At 36.3% G+C, this 18,083-nt stretch overlaps 1 protein-coding gene across 1 annotated transcript in view; it reads left to right on the forward strand.

The window, feature by feature from the left end:
- The window catches only part of LOC150110175 (uncharacterized), a 525,668-nt gene that overhangs the window by 268,286 nt on the left and 239,299 nt on the right, over positions 1–18,083 (forward strand). The window contains exon 13 of the mRNA XM_090391921.1: positions 6,647–6,724. Within this exon, the coding sequence (XP_090248047.1) occupies positions 6,647–6,724 (78 nt within the window). The remainder of the gene's footprint in view (positions 1–6,646; positions 6,725–18,083) is intronic.

The following is an 18,083-nucleotide window of genomic DNA, read 5'->3' on the forward strand; positions in this document are numbered from 1 at the left end:
GAACTACACTTCAGCTTCTTATTTCTGAAGATTGAAAATATCAGGAATTTAGAAACTCTACATTTTAATAATACCATGCTTTTGTTTTTGTAAATGTTGATAATGTGATACGGCTTGAATATGCTTCTTTATATGTGTTTTAAAAATAGGAATGTAAACTCTTTACTAAATATTGGGTACTTGGTAAAAATGCAGATATTTTGCATCAGCATAGATTTCTTGTGCAAAATTAAAATTAAATGCCTGTATCATAGACTCTCAGATCCATACATTAAAATAGGTTGAACTCTGTCTTGTATATAGCTAATTTAGTGTTTTGACTAATTTCTGTCTTCCATATAAATTTATTCAGTTCACTTCCTACCATGTTGATTCTGTTGTTTATTTCCATATTTAATTTACTGTCTTCACTAAAAATTGTGCCTAAGTAGCTGAAATGTTTTACTTGTTCTATAGGTTCTCCATTCATGATGCAGTTGATATTTTCAATGTATCTGCCTATTTTCATTGTTTTTGTCATGTGATTACTGATTTTCATACCAAATTTATTACTACAGTTATTCAATTTAGTCAGGAAATCTTGTAGATTTGTATACTGGATTTATTTAAAAGTATAACATCATCTGCATAAAGTAAAGAGCTGAGATTAACATCTCCAATTTTGATATCAGGTTTAATAATTTTCCTTCATAATGTGATTCATATAGATAATGAATAACAGAGGGGTTAATGCACATCCTTGTCTGACACCAGACAAGGATGTTCATAATATCAAACCATCTTCCTGTACTTCCTTCAATTCTAACTGCTGACATCATCATCATCATCAAATTCCTGCCATGTACCCTCAAGGGGTGTACAGGATATGACAGTACTACATGAAAAAATTACATCATTACTAACTTCCTATCTACAATTTTCCTCCAAATCAGTCTGTTACTTGTCAAGACTCCAAGACTAAGTATTGCTTGTTATAATGCCCCATTGACACCATATGACTGTGACATTTTGAATAGCTTTTCTCTTGGCACCCTGTCATATGCCTTTTGCAGGTCTACAAAACTTAAATAGAAATCTTTGATGTATTCCCACGATTTCTCAACTTGTCATAAAGTGAAAATCTGATCCTGACAGTCTCTATTTGGCCTGATTCCTTCATAGTGTGATCTTCACCAAACTTCCCTTCCACAATTCTTCTCAACTATTTCTCAAGTATACTTGCATAAATCTTACCAGGAACACTCAGTAGAGAAATTCTTCTGTAATTTTCACATTCAGTTTCATTTCTCTTTTTGTATATGGGTACTATGAGAGCTCTACTCCAATCATCTGGAATTCGTCCCTCTGTCCAGGTCTTCTGAACTATGCAATGCAACCACTGCTAGACTTTTATCTCTCCATACTTGAGCATTTCTGGTTGAATATCATCTACTCCTGCTGCCTTTCAACATTTCTAGCTTTTGATGGCTTTTTTTTCTACCTCAGCTATGGATATATGTTCCTGATTGCTTGCCTTTTGAGTGTTTTTTTTACCGCTGTGCTGTCACTACTTGTTTCATTTAGCAATTTTTTGAAGTAATTGCTCTAATATCAAGGATATTTTTTTTTCCAGTTTTCATGTCACCTTTATCATCTCTAATTCCTTTTACAGCACTCTTTCCTCCATTTCTGAGCTTTTTCAACAGCCTCTAAATATTTTGCCACCTTTCTGATATTTATTTTCTATGTTTTTGCCTAAGTCTTCCATGACTTTTGTTTAGCAAGTTTTACCCAATATTTAGCTTTCTTACATTTGTCTCTGTATTCTCTAAGAGCACAAGCTGACTTATTCACCAGGAACCCTCTATATGCTTTCTTCTTCTTCTTTTCCTTCATTTTTTCTTGAATAATGTTTGTGTATTTTAGTCTACAGTTCACATCTGACAGCTGCTGAACTTTTATTTACTTTAAAACTTTCTTACATGTTCTTCTTTTCAATATGAAATTCAGTTTTATCCTGCTCAAGACTAAATTGCGATCACTTTCATTTCAAATCCTCTGTACACTCTAGTGTCCTGCACCAGTGAAAAAACATCACTTTCAACAATAACTGAGTCAATGAGACTTTTCTTATTCCTTGCCACTTCTCTCCATGTGAATCCATGCACATTTTTATGTTGAGCATTGTGTTAGTAATACCCGCTTCAACAGGTATTTGCCATTATTATTAGCTTTACTCTTTTCTCCAAATTTCCAAATATTTTTGTGTGTGACAATCATTTCCTACTCTGCTATTTAGATCCCCCAACAAGAACCAACTTTTTCATTGGTCAGTTGCTTTCTCTAAAGCTTCAAAATATTCGATCTGGTACTTACCCAATTCCTCAGCCATCTTAATTTCTTTGCCGTTCAAGCCTCTTATGTTCATGGTACTTGAAACATGGAACTTCTTATGTTCTTATGTTCATGGTATCTTGAAACACACCCAACTCAACATCTGATGATGTTGAGTTGGGGTGTGTTTCAGGATTTGTTCCAGTAGCTGACATTTCACTGTTTGTCCTGGTTCCCTGCTAAAAACAACGGGAGCCTTGTTTAACCGGGAAACGCCACAGCCAGCATGAAATTTTGCCATATTGTACCATCATTTTAGTTGTGGGTTAATCCAATAAGAATGCAGTTTGGTTGACTAAATCCCAAATTGCCAGCCCATCCTCATTAGTTCAGTATCCAGGTTGATACCTAACAGGGTGCACCATGAGAAGATGAGAATTGGACATTAGGTCAGAAGCTCTGGTCGGTTCTCCGCATTCCTTTAAAGGCTATGTCCTGGTGTCCTCTCATTTTTATGCAGTTTTGACCCTTAAGCACTCCGCAGTGATATTTGAATTCAGAAGAGCTAATAGAGAAAGATTCTTTCCAAATAATTGAAGCAAAGGTCATTGTGTTCATTTCTAAAAAAAAAAAGGGAGAATAAAACTAAATGTAAGTATTATGGAGGAATTTTTTTGCTGAGTGTTCTAGATAAGGTTTAGGCAGTGGCAGTCATACTTAAGAAGCAGCTAAGAAAAATTGTGGAAGAGTAACTCTGAGTAAACTAAGCTGGCTTCTAACCAAATAGATGTTCTCCATCAGATTTTTACTTTAAGAAAAGTAATTTCAAAATCCTGAGCATATTACAAAATCTTAAGTGTATTTAAATTGCGTAGATCCTCAAAGGCATTAGGTGTGAAAAGAAAACCTATTCAAAACACTACAGTGTTTTAATGAGTAATGTATAACCTATAATTAAATTGTAAGTCATCAGTACAATTTGAAATAGGCACAAGAAGATGGTTTAATGTGAAATGAGATGTATTCGAAATCAGTTGCATTTCCACAGTTGTTCATCAACAATGCTTATCATATTCTGAAGGACAGTAGCATTAAACGTCTTAATAAAATCAGAGATGTTAAACTTAGTGCTTTGCTTTATCCAGATTTTTGCTGGATGCTGCATATGTTAAAGGATTAACAGAGAATAAATCTAATTTTTTGAAGAGCTAGTGGTCATAGTCTTTAGGAAATAATTATAGGGAATGCTGATCAGTATACAGAATGAAGGATCAGTGGAAGTAGTAGGTTAAGTAGATTAGCAGACATATCATAAATACTGTTGGGTAGCTACTGGTATTATTGTGAATTTAGTTGAAATGGGAGGAATAATGGATGCCAACTCTGATGAACAGCACTGATAATATATCTGTAGAAAAGGCAGTGTTCTATGGATTTTTTATAACGTGGAAAGTCTGTGAAAGGGTTGTTGCCTGTTGAATTAGGAAAGTAAGTTTGTGGTTTATTGGCACAAGGACAACTAATGTCATATTGCACCATGACCAAGGTTATAGCAGTACACATGGTAGCACCGGACAACACACCATTTGCCTCTGAAATGAAAATATCGATTCTTTACCAATTTCGATGAACTGAACATGAAAATAATAATAAAATCTGTCGACTGGCTCTTCTTTAGGAGCGACTCAGTCTGCATTGCAGACATATATCATTTGGCAACGCTGTATTTCAATCTCCTAATTGCAACATATTACATCAGCCAATCATACACAACACCCCCAGGAGCTTCTGCATCATTCACTGATGCAATGCAGTCGAGTCATGATATCGCTTTCATTAGATAATGCAATCATTAGCATAAAGAAGTTTTGTAGAGTGAGCAAGTGTTTGTGCGACCAACTTCCTGGGCTACACTTCCATTTACTCCTGCGTCATAAGTACTACACAAGTGATCCCCGCAGTGTAAATCCAACAGTAGTGATATTAACACAAGCACAATAGCGCAAATAACTTTTGTTACATTTGCAGGGAAGTGATGTTTTCAAGCCAGATAAAGGCTATCTATCACTCTGTTAGTGAAAAAGATGTATCAGCTTTATTTTGAATGTAAGATGGGACAAGACCTGGCATGCTGTGATACGTGTGCTAGAAATCTTCTGAAGCAGCTGAAAGTTGGTAAAGTGTTGATGCCGTTTGCTGTTTCTATGGTTTGGAGAGAGCCAAGCAATCAAGGCAATGACTGCTACTTCTACATGGTACCACCTGTTTTGGGAGGTATCACAAGGAAAAAGAAGTGGACAGTAGCTTTCCCGAATATACCATCTGCTTTCTGACCAGTTCCACAAGGTGAACTTCCCCTTCCCGAACCTCCAAAAGAATTTTTCCATTGATTCAGAGGATGATAAGGATGGAAATGAACTTATGTTGGGATCTCCTCAGCCTTCGACGTCTAATGATGATGAGTTACTTGGATCATGACAGTAGTGACTACTTTTTGCACTCATCATGAGCAGTATGCACCTTGTGTTCTGCTATGATAAATGCCTTTTGATTCAAACGTGGCCTGCACGAATGACAACTATTCATAGATGTCTTGAATTTGAGTCTCAAGATGGTGTCGCTGCTTAATGGAATGGAAACCAACTTCCATCCGTTCCATTCAGACATGTTGTCTATATGAAAGAAACCTACGACAACCTGAAACAGCTGTTGGACTGTCTTCAATACAACAAGTACGGCTGGCATCTCTGTGGTTGAGGACTTGTCTCTGTATCACAAAGTTGGGTGCAATATGTCCTTAAAAATGCACTTGCTCCATTCCCACTTGGATTTCTCTCTCTGACAACTGTGGCATGGTTATGTTGAGCAGTGTGAACGTTTCTATCAGGCAATTGTGACGATGGAGAAACGATACCAGGGAAAGTGGTCCTTTTTTTTGGGCTGGCTGCTGTTGGATTCTTGCCAGAGATGATCCTGAGCAGCTATACAGACAACACGCAAAGAGACGTCAGACATAAAAGCAGACACTTACCAATATATGTGATAAGTACATATTATATAAGAAACTATTGCAGATCTCTCACAAACCATAGCCAATTTTGCATTTTCATTGTCATAGTCGGCATCTCGAAATGTATGAGAAATTACTAAATTAATCTGGGCGAGATGATTTTTGTGAAATTTTGTTGTTCAGTGTAATTAGCCAAACTGTCCCCTCCCTTTTTTTGAAAAGACAGTATGAAGAATTTTAAAGATGAACCCAAGGTGAGCTTAACCTTAGAATGTTGCTCTCACCCAGAATGCAGAGCAGTATTTTAAGAATGGACTATTTACAGAGTTGGTAGCTGGAACACTTGTAAAAAAGATGCCAATTGTTTGGAAGCTGAGAATGCTGTAGAAGTAATTTGTGTGTGTGCCCAGAAAGGAAAGTGGTATCAGTCCAAGAAGAGAGAGATCTGTTGACTATTGATCTGAGTGTTATAAAATGTAATGGAGAAAGAACTCACTTAGTTTATATGAGGTTAAAAAAAAAAAAAAAAAAAAAAAAAAAAAAAAAAAAAAAACGTTTGAGAAGCATTGCGAGCAACTAGTTTCTCTTCACTTCATTGAAATGTGGCATGAAGATCAGTTTAGCACAAATTATGCAAAACTAATAATTGCTGACTGCTTGTTCCAGCATAAAGTTTTCATTAAATTCACATGGAGAGAAAACACAGAAGAAATATGACTCTTCTTATTCCTTGTATGTTTACATTGGTTCCATGTCTGTGAAGAGGTCTTTGTGTCAATGGTAAATCTTCACATTATCTAACCTTACAATGTAACTCCTTAAGTGGATCAAAATATGAAACTATGATCGCTTTTTGATTTCAGTAGTAAGTTTTATACATTTTTGGTACTCAAACATGGTAAAATCTCCATAAATTTGTTCATAATAGCCAAAAACATTGAGTGATTATTTTGGTTTATATTAAGTTTTTCTCTAACAGAGTAATTGTTTCCATAATTTTTGCAATGAATTCTGATCACTGTATGACCATGAAGGAAAGGGTTTGTTCATAATAGCTTTATAGGTGTTTTGCATCATATGAATTTGTTTCAATAATGAAATACCATGAGTTGGAATAATGAAAAGAATTATAAAAAAAACAGAGAAAAGCTCACGTAAGAAACATAGAATTTTAATCTTTGATCTTGTTCTGATGATGCCTATGATAGTTAGGCAAAGATTTTATGCTAATAAAGTTTTTTTTATGTAAGTCTTCTTCCACTTTTATAATTCATTACATCCTATAAAATTATCCTTTTAAATATATTAATATTTTGATTTTAGTTATGAATGTGCTGATGGACAGCATTGTCCCATTTTGGAACACAGTAGTTCCAGTTCAAAAAGGCAAAAGAAAACCAAGTGAGTATATTTTAATTATCAATTTTCTTGTATATTTGTTTTAAATTGATTTTATCTGAAGTTTGATTATGATAGTTAAGCTATCAGATGCAACATATTTATTACATAGTCAGTTATCACTACATCAAAATTATAGGCACTGAAGGAAGAGATTATAAGTAAGGTTTGCTATATTGAATTTTCTTCATAATGGTATTGATGCTTTGGTACTTTAATCAGGTGCATTAGTTAGCTGTTGTATTTGGGGAAATGGGAAGAATTGCTGATCCTGAAGCTGCACTTGGATGGATTCTCTAATCATGGCTTACCCAAAAGCATATAGGGTCTCATTTCCATATTCCTGTTTTCTCTGTCTCTCTTTCTCTCCCTATCCAGTATTAGGTTTTCAGTATTCTAGCATCTCTGATTACTTTCCTAATGAAGCAACACTCACCACAGATCTAGAACTGCTTATTTCTCAGACTAATACCAAACCAGGTAAGCTAGTAAATTCAGTAAATTCACTATAATGCATCTTGCTGAAGTGGGGATTCACTGCAGCTTTTATTTGTAATAGTTTGCAATCACGTACTCTTAGAAGTTATTTACATTTTTATTTATCTGTATTGCTACACATAAATCATTACTAATATGTCATAAATATACACAATAAAAATTGATTGGACAAGTGTGGAGTGAGTGGAACATTAAGCCTATTGTTTGTGCATCTACTGTAAATGAGTTTAAGAGAGTATGACAGCTGGTGTGTGTGTGTGTGTGATATATGGCCTCTCTTAATGAGTCCTTGACTCCCTGGATTTTATGCCAGGGAGTATTACATGGTGGAATGAAATCTAGGAGAATGAAGGTGACTAGTGGAGTGCTGAAGCACTCCATATTAGCACCACTGCTCTTTAATTTAATGTATATTAATGATATAGGGAATGATTTAAGAGAATATTGAGTTGGGTGTTGATGATACAAAACTGGCAGTAGTTAATAAGAGTGATGCAGATATCCTACAGGCTGATTTAAATAAATTTGCATTGTGGACAAAGGATAATGATTATCGATTTAATGTTTCAAAATATAAGGTTATGCACTTTAACTTGAAAAGGTTACATACTTTGTATCATGGTATCCAGAAAATTCTCTGAAAACAGTTCATCGAAAGACAATTTATAAAAAAAAAATTAATCGAATAAACAATCAAAAAACTGTTAATCAAGAGGCTGTTCCTTGAAACAAAACAACTCATCGATTGGCAATTTTCAAAAACACAATTCATTGAATGAACAGTTCACCGAAAAATAAATTATAAGGCATGTTAAGTGTGTTCATAAAAAAAGAGCTGCAGTTTTTATTGGATGAACTGGTGATGTGGTTGAAGCTTACCATTTATATATGTTATGTAAATATGTTGCACTTTTTTGAGAGAGAGAGAGAGAGAGATATTCCTTTCAGTCAGTATATGCGTTCATGTATTTTATTATAATCTTTTCTCAAGACAAAACATTGATTTTTTTTTCAAACACTCACTTACTTGAACCCTCCAATAAGCAAGATGGCTGTCTCATATAGGAAAATAAAATTAGTCGATTATATATAGTAATTCATAAAGGTACACGTACTGTCACTGAATTAAAAACCTGTATTTAGGGCCTGGCCTGGTTGGCCAAGTGGCTAGCGTATCCGCTCTCCAGCCAAAAAGCTGCGAGTTCGAATCCTGCTGTGGAATGGATGGCTGTGAATGTCCGTGAAAATACTGGTGGTGATGGTTGGCAGTAGATGGCGTTGGCATAGTTGCGGTTCATTATAGTTGGTGAATTGAGTGGTGGAGACAGTTGTAGAGTAGGTGCCAATGAGCTTTGAGCTCCCTGGAGGTGTCACATAATAATAATAATAATAAAACATTACTTATGCAGTATATGTGCAAAATACTTGGTCATGTGCATCATGTGTTTAGGCAACTATTTACAAATGTTGCTGGTCAGTAATTGTCAACAGTGTTGATCACAATGGGAAAAACAAAGGATCTTTCAGAGGTCAGTAATGGGCTTGTTATGAGTGTCCATCTGACTGAGCCACAATTTTGAAAACAGCAGAGTGACTGGTTTCTCAAAAGGTGAGATATCCCAGTTGTTTAAGCAGTGGGGGGGGGGGACCACACTGCTTCTCTAAGAGATGAATTGTGATCCTCCTGAGACAGTCTGTCAGGAACAAGATTGCCTGTCATCTGAGGTCTTCTATGGACAAACAGAACTTCCTGTGTGCAGCAGTTGACTGAAACATTGAACGAAGGCCTCTACCCATATCTCACTGAATTATCTGCAGGGAATTGAAGACATGCTTATACGTTAAAAGTTCTAATTCTGTGGCTGGGTGCATATTATATCCTTGTGAAAGTAGCGTTGTGCCGAACTTGAGAGCAGTGGATAGGGAGAAGAGCCACTGATCGATGGTGAGTGAGTAAGCAAGAAGTATATATATATATATATGGGAAATTGAGTAAACTCGATGTCAATAAGGATGCAATACTTGTTGATATATCACTCTGTGTCTTTTCGGAATGTTCCAGATTTTAATTCTTTCTTTTAGGCTTACACGGTGATTCAAATGCATTTTTGAAAATTATGGAGACAACTACCGTGTTTGAATAAAAACTTTAGTTTAATATAACTAAAATCTACATTCGACATTTCGACCCCTTCCAGAAGATGTCAAGGTCATCTTCTGGAGCGTACAAATATACACAGGAAACAAGCTATACTACAATCAAACTGGTTCGTTAAAGACACTGACCAACCGTCAGTGTCTTTAACGAACCTCTGGTGAAAAAAAAAAATTAAAAAAAATAAATAAAAATAAAAAATTATACATCAACACTAGAGTCCTATTATTAGTGTTGTCTAATATATATATATATATTAACATCATTCCACCCAGTTGGTATGGAATGGTTTCTAATACTAGTTACGGATTGGCTAGAGTCCTGACTTATGCTGGATCTTTCATATTAGGTAGGCTGAATGTGTGCCATCCAGATCCTTGGAATTTTCATGCCATCTTTGTTATTGATATTTGGGTGGTTTATCAGGATTTCGCAGGATTCCTTAAATTTCCTTTCGTACCAGGTTTTTGTGCGGTGTAAGGAACAGGTGCTTTTCCAGTTGATTTAGTGTAAGGTGTTGAGTGCGTGGTCTGAGAGGCCTGCTTCACCATAATGGTTATATTTAATGTGTCTAATGTGTTCTTTCTTGTGTATAGGATTGTCCGTCCTGTTTCACCAATGTACGGTAAGTTACAGGTGCAGCAAATGCAATAGACTCCAGGATGTGCTAATGGGAGGAGAGGATCCTTAGAGGAGCTGAATATGGTTGTAAGTTTAGTGGGTGGTTTAAAGGTGGCATTGAGGTTATAATGTTGTAGGATTCTGTTGATTTTTTCTGATAACCCTTTAATGTATGGGATGGCTATGGTTTTACTGTAATCTAGATTCGTTTTTGTTGTAATTTTATAGAGTATTTTATTAACAGTAGTTTTGTTATAGCTATTATTTATGAATGTGTCACTAATGATTTTTAGTTCTTGTTTCAGGACTTGCTGATTAGAGCAAATAGTTGTGGCTCTGTTTTGAAGGGTGTTAATGACTCCATATTTTTGTGATGGGTGGTGGTATGAATTCACATGTATGTATTGGCCAGTGTGTGTCGGTGTTCGGTAGACCGTGAAGGATAGACTGCCTGAAGGAAGACGTGTAACTAGTGTGTCTAGGAATGGGAGCGAATTTTGGTTTTCGATTTCGATGATAAATTGTATGCGTTCGTGTTGTTTGTTCAGGAATGTGTTTAGTATTGGCTGAGGAATGTGTTTAGTATTTGTCGCCCGTGCGGCCAGATTGCAAACACGTCGTCAACGTATCTGAGCCAGACTGTCGGTCGTAGCATGGTGGAATCAAGAGCCCTTTGCTCAAAGGTTTCCATGTAGAAGTTAGCGATTGGGGGGAGATAGTGGTGAGCCAATGGCTGTACCTTCTTTTTGTAGGTAGAATTTGTTTTGCCACATGAAGTAACCGGACTTTAGTACGTGGGCAAAGAGGGCCGTAATGTCGGGCGGAAATTTGTTCTGTAGTAGGAGAATTGTGTCATTGATGGGGACATTAGTGAAAAGGGCAGAAATGTCAAAACCGACTAATAAGTCATCTTTGTCGAGTGTTATGTTTTTGATTTTGTTTATAAAGTGTTGTGTGTTTTTTATGTAGGAGGGGGAATCACCTACCAACTCCTTGAGTGTTGCCGCTAATTTTTTGGCTAGGTGGTAATTGGGACTGTCTATTCCTTCCACGATTGGTCGAAGGGGCAAATTTTGTTTGTGTATTTTCGGAACCCCATATAATCTGGGGGGGGGGGGTGAGTTTTTTAACCGTGTCTGGTGGCCAAGAAGTGACGGACTTAAGTAGTTTTTCTGTTTTATCCTTTATCCTTTTTGTTGGGTTATAATTTACCATTTTATATCTGTTGTTATCGGCTACTAGTTGGTTCATTTGAAGTATGTATGTTGACCTGTCAAGGACAACAGTGACACTGCCTTTATCCACTTTCGTTATTATTATGTTTTGTTTGGCTTTTAATGATTTAATTGCTGCTAATTCTGTTTTAGTCAGGTTGTTCTATATGGTTTTCTTAGTATTTTGGACATTACTGGTTTCTAGTCGTATTTTATCTGCTATATTGTTCGGTAGGGATCTGATGCCTCTTTCAATGTGGTAGATAAAATCCAATTTGTTTACCTTTTTTGGTGCTATTGCGTAGTTCAGTCCTTTATCAGTAGCGTAAGTTCGCCGTTGTTCAGGGTGTGGCTTCATAGGTTAATCACATGGTTCTTGCTTATCGGTGGTTGGTCGCTCCTTGTCTCCCTTGTTTGTTGTTCATTGTTGTTGTTTATCAGGGAGGAAGTCCTCTGATTGGATGGATTCCTGTGATTGGCCACCATATTTTGCCATTGTTTCAAACTGTGGAATTTTTTCTTGAGTTTTTCTTTATTCTTTTCCAGGGTATGTTTGGCCGAATTGTCAGTAATTCTTTCAAGTGTTTGTAGAATGTCTGGATTAACATAGTTCGGATTGTAATTTAGAAACTAGATTTTGTGTTGTAGCTAGGTTTTGGCAGGCTGTTTGAATCTGTTCTCTAAGCATTGCTTTTTCTGTGCAGTCATAGATACGGAGTGCCTTAGCGGACGTAAATTTCTTTTTTAGTCTGATGCAGATCGGAATAAGGTTATTGTCTCTGCATCTTTTTAAAAAGGCCAGACGATTGATCCGATATCAGAAAAAATCAACAGAATCCAACAACATTATAACCTCAATGCCACCTTTAAACCACCCACTAAACTTAAAACCATATTCAGCTCCTCTAAGGATCCTCTCCTCCCATTAGCACATCCTGGAGTCTATTGCATCTGCTGCACCTGTAACTTACCGTACATTGGTGAAACAGGATGGACAATCCCTATACGCAAGAAAGAACACATTAGACACATTAAATATAACCATTATGGTGAAGCAGGCCTCTCAGACCACGCACTCAACACCTCACCAAATCATCTGGAAAAGCACCTGTTCCTTACACCGCACAAAAACCCCTGGTACGAAAGGAAATTTAAGGAATCCTGCGAAATCCTGATAAACCACCCAAATATCAATAACAAAGATGGCATGAAAATTCCAAGGATCTGGATGGCACACATTCAGCCTACCTAATATGAAAGATCCAGCATAAGTCAGGACTCTAGCCAATCCGTAACTATTATTAGAAACCATTCCATACCAACTGACTGGAATGATGTTAATATATATATATATATATTAGACAATACTAATAATAGGACTCTAGTGTTGATGTATAATTTTTTATTTTTATTATTTTTATTTTTTTTTCACCAGAGGTCAGGCCAACAATTGTGGTAGCGATTGGTCAGTGTCTTTAACGAACCAGTTCGATTGTAGTATAGCTTGTTTCCTGTGTATATTTGTATGCTCCAGAAGATGCCCTTGACATAAAGGTCGAAACGTCGAATGTAGATTTTAGTTATATTAAACTAAAGTTTTTATTCAAACACGGTAGTTGTCTCCATAATTTTCAAAAATGCATTCCAGATTTTAAAAAACAGCTTTAATTTACATGTTTAATATGAGTCTTAGATTTTCCCAAGGCAAGAAATAAGAAAAGTCTCATTGACTATGTTATTCTAACAGATAAGCTTAGGTGTTGATGGTTATTCATGACTTATTTTTCACGGTATTAACAACACCACAAACTCTTTTATCAACAAAGATGTTTTATTTAACGCTTATATTTCGCTGATTTTCAACTCATCATCATCAGAGCACAACACACATGTAAACGTGCCAGTGAGTGAGTGAAACAATATAATTGCAAAAGACAAAAGATCTAAAGTCCTATTTTTTTTGGCTCCCTCTAACAAAAAAAAAAAAAAAAAAAACACTGCAGTTATCTGGGAGTTTTTCTTATGATAACTGTCTCCCAAATTTTTGGCAAATTAATGCAACCATATTTGTTAAGATTGGGAGAATTCTTCAAAGCCATTGCTGACTCAAAAAATAATCTTTCAGATCTATAATGACTCTTAAATAGCACATTCGTTTTCCTCCATCTAATCCTGTGTGAAGGAATGTCCAAAGCGTGGTCTGCCAGTCCTGACGCCATAGTAATAGTAGCGAATGTATCTTTCATGTTCTTCCAGGCGGATGTTCACTGATCTTCTTGTTTGCCCATAATAGGCCAAGTCACAGTCACATGGAACTTCATACACTTGTGGGTGTGCTAAAGGGTGGAGTTTATCCTTAGGTGAGCGGATCAGAGTTGCCAGCTTGACATGAGGTTTGAAGGTGGTGCGAAGGCCATGTTTCAACAATACTTTGGCTATCTTTTCCAATGTACCTCTGATATAGGGAATAGAAATGGTCATGTTGTATTCTTGTGTATTAGGGGAGGGCAGTTAATGAGCCTATGTAGTATTTTATCTATTTTGTAGGGATTGTAGATGTTGGCTAAGAACGTATGGCGCAGGTACTGGAGTTCAGTGGTCAGAGCTGTATCGTTAGAACAAATGGCTCTGGCTCTGTGTGCAAGTGTTTTTAAAATGCCGTACTGTTGGACTGGATGATGATGTGATTGTTTATGTAGGTATCTGCCTGTGTGTGTGTAGGCTTTCTGTAAATAGAAAAAGATAGTGATCCATCTGAAAGGTGGGTGACTAATGTGTCAAGAAATGGTAAACAGTTATTTGATTCTTTTTCTACTGTGAAGTGAATTTTAGGGTGTTGGCTGTTTAGGTAGGTGACAAAGCATCCAAAGTGTCTTGTCCATGGGGCCAGATGGCAGACACATCATCTACGTAGCGTAACCACACTTGTGGCTTGTATGTAGCTGTGGTAAGTACTTGGTTTTCAAAATGTTCCATGTAAAAATTTGCTAATGGGGGAGAGAGGGGGAACCCATAGCAGTACCATTAATTTGTTTGTAGAATTCCCCCCCCCCATGTAAAGTAACCTGCATTCATGGTAAATTGAAATAATTCAAAAATATCTGAGGAAAATTTAGACTTGATTAAATCAAGAGTGTCTATAAGTGGTACATTGGTAAATAAGGAGGTGACATCGAAACTAACCATTATGTCTGAATCTTTTAGGATTAGATTTTTAACCAGTGTTTTGAAATCGATTGAATTTTTTACAAAAGTAGAGGAGTTGCCAGTAAGGGGGGGCAAGCGACTTAGCTAAATGCCGGGCCAGTTTATATGTGGGACTATCTATGCTATCAACTATGCGGCATAGGGGAATATTAGTTTTGTGAATTTTTGGTAATCCATAAATACGGGGTGTTTTAACATGAATTGGTTTTATTTTCCTGATGATTTCTTTGGGCCATGATGTCACTTTTTTCAGTAATTTTCGGACTTTTTTCTTTTGCAACATCTCGTAGGGTCTCGATGTATAATTTGGTATGTGGAACTGTCACATATGAGATCTTGCATTTTTCTGTTATACTTTTTTTTTTTTTTTTTATCCTAAGAAAAACTCCTGGATAACTGCTGTGTGTGTGTGTTTTTTTTTTTTTTCTGTTAGAGGGCGCCAAAAAAAAATAGGACTTTAGATCTTTTGTCTTTTGCAATTATATTGTTTCACTCACTCACTGTCGCATTTACATGCGTGTTGTGCTCTGATGATGCTGAGTTGAAAATCAGCGAAATATAAACATTAAATAAAACATCTTTGTTGATAAAAGTGTTTGTGGTGGTGTTAATACCGTAAAAAATAAGTCATGAATGACTATGTTATTGTTGATAGTGATGTTTTCTCTCTGGTGCAGGACACTAGGGTGTACAGAGAATTTGAAATAGGAAGTGATCACCATTTGGCCTCCGGCAGGATAAAACTGAATTCCGTATTGAAAAGAACAACATGTAAGAAAGTTTTAAAGTGAATGAAAGTTGAGAAGCTCTCAGTTGTGAACTGTAGACTAAAATACACAAACATTATTTAAGAAAAAATGAGAGAGTTTGTGAACAGGAACCAAACCTTGGAGATTCAGTTGCAAGCCCTGAAGAAAACATTGATTGATTCAGCCAGAGAGGCATGTGGTGAGGTTGTCTGCAAGGATAGAAAAATCAGAACTCCATGGTGAACACAGGAAGTTAAAGAGGCAGTGAAGGAAAAGAAGAAAGCATACCAAAAGTTCCTGGCAAATAAGTCAGGTTGTGCTCTTAGAGAATACAGAGACAAATGTAAGAAAGCCAAACACTGAATCTAGCTAAACAAAAGTCATGGGAAGACTTTGGTAAGAACATAAAAAATAAATATCAAGAAGGTGGCAAGATATTCTTGAGATTGTTGAAGAAACTCAGAAATAGAGGAAAGAGTACTGTAAATGGAATAAAAGGAATTAGAGATGATAAAGGTAAAAAAAAGAGTAAAAGAGTAAAAGGTGAAAAAGAGTAAAAGGAATTAGAGATGATAAAGGTGACATGAAAATAGGAGAAAAAGATATCCTTGAAGTATGGAGTAATTACTTCAAAAAATTGCTAAATGAAACAATCAGTGACAGCACAGTAGTTAAAAACACTGACCAGGCATGCAATCAGGAATACGTATCCTTACTTGAAGTAAAAAAAAAAGCCATCAAAAAGCCTGAAATGTGAAAAGGCAGCTGGAGTAGATGATATTCGACCAGAAATGCTCAAATATAGAGGTATAAAACTATGCAGTTCAGAAGGCCTTGACAGAGGGAATAATTCCAGATGATCAGAGTAGAGCTTTCATAGTACCCATATATTAAAAAAGGGAAATAAAACTGAATGTGAGAATTACAGAGGTATTTCTCTACTGAGTGTTCCTAGTAAGATTTATGCCAGTGTACTTGAGAATCGGTTGAGAAGGATTGTGGAAGAGAAGCTTGGTGAAAAACAAGCTGGATTCAGGCCAAATAGAGGCTTCAGGATCAGATTTTCACTTTACAACAAATAATTGAGAAAGTATTATTATGTGATGCCTCCAGGGATTCCAAAGACTCATCAAGGAAAGGCACCTACTCAGTGGTGCTGCTAGAGGTTTTGCTGCCTGTGGCGGTCCCTGAATTTTCCGTCCCACTCAATACACACCAAAAGTGCTACAAAAAAGCAAAACAATGTATAGAGTATGGTGCAAAGTGCCGCCCTGGGTAGACCGCCCCTCTGCCCTCTCCCTTGCTACTCCACTGCAACTACCCTACAGTTCTTTGTCTCAATCCACCACCTATACAATGAACCACAACTACCATTATCATCTACACCAACACCATCTGCCACCCAACACCACCACCACCACCACCACTAGTATTTTCACAGACAATCACAAACATCCATGCCCACAACAGGATTCAAACCTGCAGCCTTTTGGCCGGATTGCTGATATGCTAATCACTTCACCAACAAGGCCGCAAGCTAATCACTGATATGCTATCCCTCGGCCAACCAGGCTGAAATCATGAGAATATAACAAAGATCTATATTTAAGTTTTGTAGATCTGAAAAAAAAAAGCATATGACTATGACAAAGTGCCAAGAGAAAAGCTCTTCAAAATGCTACAGTTGTGTGGTGTCGGTGGGCATTGTATCGAGGAATACGTTGTCTTTATTTGAGTTGTAAATCAGCAGTTATAATTTAAGGAAGTACAAGAAGATAGTTTAATGTTAAATCTGGTGTCAGACAAGGGTTCATTATCCCCCCCTCCTCTGTTATTTATTATCTATATGGATTACATTATGAAGGAAAGTGGTATTAAAACTGATATCAAAATTGGAGATGTTAATGTCTTTGCTTTATGTAGATGATGTTATACTTCTAAATAAATCTGCTGCAAGTCTGCAAGATTCCCTTACTAAATTGAATGACTGTTGTAATAGATATAGTATGAATGTCAGCAATAACAAGATAAAGACAATGAAAATAGGCAGAAATATTGAAAATATTAACTGCATTTTGAATGGAGAACCTATACAACAAGTAAAACATTTTAGCTACTTAGACACAATTTTTAGTGAAGATGGTCAATCAAATGTGGAAATAGACAAAAGAATCAACAAAGCTGGTATGGTAGGAGGTCAACTGAATAAATTTATCTGGAATAAGAGAGAAATTAGTCAAAACACTAAATTAGCTGCATATAAGACAGTGTTCATACCAATTTTAACTTATGGATCTGAGTTGGGTTGATGATGATAATATTCTCTTTGATGCACAGCATGGGTTTGTTTAATGAAGATCATGTTTTATCAATCTACTTACTATAACAAGGTGATAGGTTCCTTGGGCAAAAGAAATGCATATGTGGTGGTCTGTTTAGATTTTGCTAAATCATTTGATAGCTTTCATATGACTTTCATGTGAGAAGTAAAACACTTGACCAAAGACTAGAGACCACAGATATGAAAGTCCTGAGGAAGATTTCGGGTGTGAACAGATGGCATCAATGGCTATATTGTATTACAATTGAGGATATTAGGAAAGAACTTGACATTGTCAGCATCGAGGAATGTGTTAGCAGAGCTAATCTCAGGCAGTATGGTCATTTAAACAGAATGGGAGAGGAAAGATTAGCAAATCTTTCTCTGCCAAGTTGGCAGGAAAAAAACCCAGAAGAAGACCAAGAAATAGGTGGATTGATATAGTAAAAAATGTCTTAGAAGTTAGAAATATAAGCTCTAACAGTGTTGCAGTCTTGACATTGATTTCCTCCAAATCAATCTTAACAGATTGATTTGGAGGAAATTTGTAGATAGAAAGTTAGTAATGATGTAAATTTTTCATATAGTACTATCATAT

The sequence above is a fragment of the Typopeltis vanoorti genome, chromosome 1, assembly GCF_054136105.1.
Source record: "Typopeltis vanoorti isolate ZY-2024b chromosome 1, IOZ_Tvanoo_1.0, whole genome shotgun sequence".
NCBI lineage: Eukaryota > Metazoa > Arthropoda > Arachnida > Uropygi > Thelyphonidae > Typopeltis > Typopeltis vanoorti.